Source organism: Chondrus crispus, genomic scaffold (genome assembly GCF_000350225.1).
Source record: "Chondrus crispus Stackhouse genomic scaffold, scaffold_820, whole genome shotgun sequence".
Taxonomy (NCBI): Eukaryota; Rhodophyta; class Florideophyceae; order Gigartinales; family Gigartinaceae; genus Chondrus; species Chondrus crispus.
Window position 1 is genome coordinate 1 of NW_005178853.1, and position 4820 is coordinate 4820.

Genomic DNA, 4820 nt, shown 5'->3' on the forward strand with positions numbered 1-4820 from the left:
GCTAATGCCCCCACGTTCAACTCTTTGCTACGCCGTCTACGTCTCATCACCTCTCGCTCTTTGCATATAAGCTCCGCCGCCCCCACTCACAACTGTCGTCCCTTCATCCTAATCACCGCTATTTGACGTCACACTACCGCACCCTCCCCTCTTACCCTTACGTCGCATACCTCGAGACTCCGCATATCGCAAACCTCCGTTTTCTCTTCCTCTCCACCCCTCAAACGCCCTTTACACCTCAACTCTTTCGCCATGGACATCACCGCTCTTGTTTGCGCTGACGACAGGGTCTCTAGAACCCTTCCTGCGCAACATTTTCAACACTATTCTTCAAACAGCCATCAACTCGAAACTTCAACACAACCACCGCGCCAACAACAACTTTCGAAGCCACAATCGCACCAACCACTGCCGTCTGTCTCTTCACTAAGCGTCGCAACTTCCGCGCTCTCGGCATCCTCCTCTCTCGATTCGCTGTCATCTCCAATCAATTCATTAACATCCCTCCCTCCCCTGTTTTCACCTACTCCTCAATATCCTCCCCAGCAAACGGCCCACTACCAAGCCTACTCACCTATCCCGTCTTTGCAACATCCCCTCTATCAACTGCCTCTCCAGGCCGCTTCACACACCACTCGCCCATCAGCCACATCTCGCCGCCCACAGGCCTCCCAGCAACGGGTCGAATGTGCCTTATGTGGAAAGAGCTTCAGTGGTATCTCTAGCCACAACCGCCATGTGTCCCGGACTCATCACAAGGCCCGTCCATTTGCATGCAGTCAATGTGACCTTCAGTTTGGACAAAAAGGATCTCTTGATCGCCACACGGCTGCGGTTCATCTGAAGGAGAGGCCGTACACATGCGAGCACTGTCACAAAGGTTTCGGTCGCAAGGACAACATGAAGATTCACATGACTACCGTGCACCTTAAGAAGAAGCCTTACAAGTGCGACATGTGTCCCAAGAGTTTTGGAGGAAAAAGGCCGTTGAAGATTCACAGGCAGACTGTTCACTTCAAGCAGAGGCCGCTGCAATGCGAGCATTGCGACAAGCGCTTTGGGCAGCGCTCTAATCTCAATGTACACATGAAGGTGCACAGACGTGCCGCGAATGCTGTTGTGAGCGCTAGGGCGTTGTCACACGCTCCCGCCATTCGTTCTCCTCCCACAAGCCCGATAGGTTCCATAGATGATCTCAGTTCAGTTCGTACCGAGTCAGTGACGATAGCGGGCAAGGTCGAGCCTTTCCCGACAGTATACCCAGAATCTCGGGGCTTTGCCAGCAGTCCAATTTAAGGCATTCTTGATACAGCACCTGGATATGGAGGTGTACACGCCGGGAATGAGGGAAAAGTCTTTGGTTCTGCTCTGCTGCTGCGTCTCTCTAGCTTTGGGTCGCGGTTTAGGAGATGGCTGGGTACGCCAAAAATAGAGAGGAGAAGATAGCTGCGGCTCCTACGAGGGTCACACTTCGTTTTGATTGCAAAATGGCGACAGCCGACAAACATGTTAATTAACAGAAGGCAAAAGGTCTAGAGCACAGTCTGCGCAAGTGAGCGGAAGACACAATGGAACAGCTTCTGCTCGCAAACGATAATTGTCTTGGATACGAGCACATCGATAGCTAACTCACTTTTCTACAAAACATCGCACAGGTAGCCGGAATTGGAGGCGTCGACGTCCTTGTTGGCACACTGTGCAAAATTTTGGGCCTAATTGCTGTCCATATTTCCCCCAAGGGTTTTAGTCCTTCGTTTCCTACAGAACAATCGTAATTCGTTTGTAGCTTAATTTGTCGTGCTTCAATCGCATTGATGGGATGCCGTCCCAACATCGTGTTAAAACTAAAACATTCAGACTTTTTTTGTTTCTGAAGTCTCCTTGATCTGTTGTTTTGTTGGTGTTCAGCTATTGATGCTGATATAACTTTCGAGATAGGGGCGAGAATGACATTGTATGTATATTGCACGGGATTCAAAAATAGGTCCTTGTCAATAAGGGTATGTACAAATGTAGGTGTGGGCATGTCTTGGAAGCAAACATTTCGAGGCTTCAGTCTTACTTCCACAAAATATCTTTACACGCTCTAGCTAAAACAAATATAAGCTTTCTTGCGGTCCAATTGCTCTCGGGTATTTGAACTCCAAATCAAGGCATGGCAATGGCCTATCACCATTGCCGTCTCTAGTCCTGTGTCTCACAAGTTTTTGCCAATATAAGGCTCCCAGTTAGTTTTTGCGAAGCTTCCGACATGCCCTCGAGAGTGCCGCGCCCTTGTGTTAGAACCTGAATTCGCATTCAAAATGTCCTCTACATCGAAAAAGCTGCGGAATCTGTACAATCATCAGATTTCATTTAGCTAACCCTCGGGGTAGCAAAGCCTCTCTGCTCATGTCGCGAACAAGGTACATCAAAATTGATTCCCTTTCCTATACACTTCTGCTTGCATCGACAGCAAAGTCCTGCCCAGCGAGGCGCGGCTTCTTGCCGCCCATGCGGGAGGCGGCCTCTGTAAATGAACTCCAATTTGAACCAATTAGTTCTTTTGTTCGGGATAGGCAAATGATGTCGACGAGTGCAAACCGAACGCAGTGACCATCGCGGTCATCACAGTTCCTACTTGTTGAAACAATTTTTCCAGGAAACTCCGTTTCGAGTTTTGGGATGACGTCCATGGTGTCTGTTGCGACATAAAACCGCAAGGACGGATCCCTTTTCAGCATTTCATGCATTTCGACCATGAATGTCTTATACGAACTTTTTCGTCGCCAGTACTCCATTTCTTTGGAGGCCGCATCGCCGTATTCAGTCCCAAAATTCACGTTTTTGATGTCGCGATCAAGAGTCCGGTCTCTAATATGAATTCCAACCATCCGTTCCAGCCCTTTGTTCTCATGTTGCTTTATCATTTCCGTAACCTCTGAAACAGGCGTGAGACTTTTCAGCATGTCGTTGTCTTTATCCCAGTTGGTCAGCTGCGCATCTGCCTCCATGACGTACGCGCTTTTGAAATAAAAATGCTTGTCCGGTTTGTCGACGATTTGCTGTCCCTTAATAGCCCCTTGACCCTCCATTTCCATGTAATTGAAAAACTCAAAGTTGAGCCAGGCCTTGTCCCACTTATCGTATCCAAGGAAAGGCCACGTCGGCTTGAAGTGCGTCACCACGACAAGATTGTCACTAAAAAGGTCGGTGAAGTTGGCGGCGATGTGGGCATCTGTTTCCCAGATAATAACCAATTCCCTATCTGTTTGATTTGCAAAAGACATGGCTGAGCCGAGTGCGCGAAGGCGATTCCCGAGTCCGTGCATGCAATGGGCGAATAAAATTCTCGCAGGCTGGGACGGGGCCCGGTGCTCCATGCGTTGGTTCAAGCGTACAAGCAAGGATCGTTTCGAAGCGACATCCATGGTCTCCATGATATCCCATGGGACCTGGTAGTCGTTGGCAAGTCGCTGACCCAGGGCCATGTTCCAGGCGCTCTTGATGTTGGCTGGGGCGACAAGGTCCTTCAAGGAGCGCGGTTTGGTGACAGCGGTGAGCACAGCGTAGCTATCCGTGTGAGGTGCATAATCGGACAGTTGCCATTCATGAAAATCAACGGCGGAGCTGTTCCACTTGGGGAGGTGCTTGAGAAGAAGTGAGTTGAGGTCAATCTCAACCTGGACAAATTTGACGTCTTTCTGGGCTCTCGAGGTATCGCCATGCGGCACGTGGCTGACGTGGTCGTAGTTGATATCCTGCTTCTGCAGACCGGCTTCTACAAGGCGGCCGTAGAGGTCCTCATCATCCCAGCCGTACGTCTGTATGCGCTCGTCATATCCGCCGATGCGAAGGAAGTCTGCACGCTTGATGTACACGGCACCGTTGAGGTGGATTTCGTTTTCGTTTCGGGCGTGCTGATAGTTTCCCGCGTAGAACTTGGGGCTCGCAAGCTTGCGGGCAGCGGCGGTCAGGGCAGCATCGGGATGATGCGGGTTTAATGCGGACTGACGCAGGATAGGGTCATCGCGATGATCGGTCAAGTCATGGACTTGGACAAATTGATTTCCAATGGAGTAATCGCAATCGGTTCTGAGGATCTTGTCAAAAGAGGTGGCGCGGACGGCGAGGTTGTAGGCGCGGGAAAGGATCCACTGGTCCTCTCCGTCGACGCGTATCAACCTGACGCGGGGGTCGCCATCGGCGACATGCTCGACGACATCGCGCAGCGGGGGGTTGCTGGACCAGTCGACGACGATGATCTCTGAGACGTTTGCGACGGCGCGCCATCGGGCAAGCACGGTGCGCAGGGTTTCGTGGCGGTTCATGCAGCACGCGACGATAGAGACGCCCGGCAGGATGGGATGGTCGGGGGCGATGACGCGCGTGAGCGGGGCCAGGGGCGGGTAGTCTGTGGGGAGATGCGAGGCGGGGGGGAGGGTGTCGGCGGGGTAGAGACGCTTTGGGTAGAGGACGGGGCCTGGGATCTCCAGAAAAAGGAGGAGGAGGGCCGGGAGGAGGAGGATGTGCAGGTAGGAGGCCTTGCGCATGGCGTGGCGGAGCGAGCGGGAGGTGCGGAGGGGGGAGGCAGCGATGGGGCTGGAGCAGAGGCGCACGAGGTAGTCGATGGGGTCAGCGAGCGCTGCGAGACGCGGGAAGGAGCGGGAGAGAGAGATGGAGAGGGAGGACTTTGGCGGGCGGAATGGGGACTCGGAGGAGGAGGAGGATGCGGATGCGGAGGGGGCGGTAGCCGGGTGTGGGAGGCGTTGGCGATAGCTGGTGCGGTTGCGGGAAGGGTTTGCATCGGGAGGTTGGTAGTAGTGACAGACGGGGTCTGT

The 4820-nt window shown here is 52.7% G+C and overlaps 2 protein-coding genes; one reads left to right on the plus strand and one right to left on the minus strand.

Moving 5' to 3' along the window:
* Window positions 1–176: 176 nt before the first annotated feature.
* Window positions 177–1870, plus strand: CHC_T00001007001 (hypothetical protein). XM_005712079.1 is given in 3 exon segments: window positions 177–252; window positions 253–1296; window positions 1297–1870. 1 exon segment carries the CDS (start codon window positions 253–255, stop codon window positions 1294–1296), a length of 1044 nt encoding a protein of 347 aa, XP_005712136.1. The 5' UTR covers window positions 177–252; the 3' UTR covers window positions 1297–1870.
* Window positions 1871–2429: 559 nt separating this feature from the next.
* CHC_T00001008001 (hypothetical protein) lies at window positions 2430–4532 on the minus strand. Its single transcript, XM_005712080.1, has one exon. The coding sequence runs from the start codon at window positions 4530–4532 to the stop codon at window positions 2430–2432; it is 2103 nt and encodes a 700-aa protein (XP_005712137.1).
* Window positions 4533–4820: the final 288 nt, after the last annotated feature.

Excerpts from the sequence above, each read along its gene's own strand:
- CHC_T00001007001 (XM_005712079.1), top strand. The coding sequence starts at position 253 with ATGGACATCACCGCTCTTGTTTGCGCTGACGACAGGGTCTCTAGAACC.
- CHC_T00001008001 (XM_005712080.1), bottom strand. The coding sequence starts at position 4,532 with ATGCGCAAGGCCTCCTACCTGCACATCCTCCTCCTCCCGGCCCTCCTC.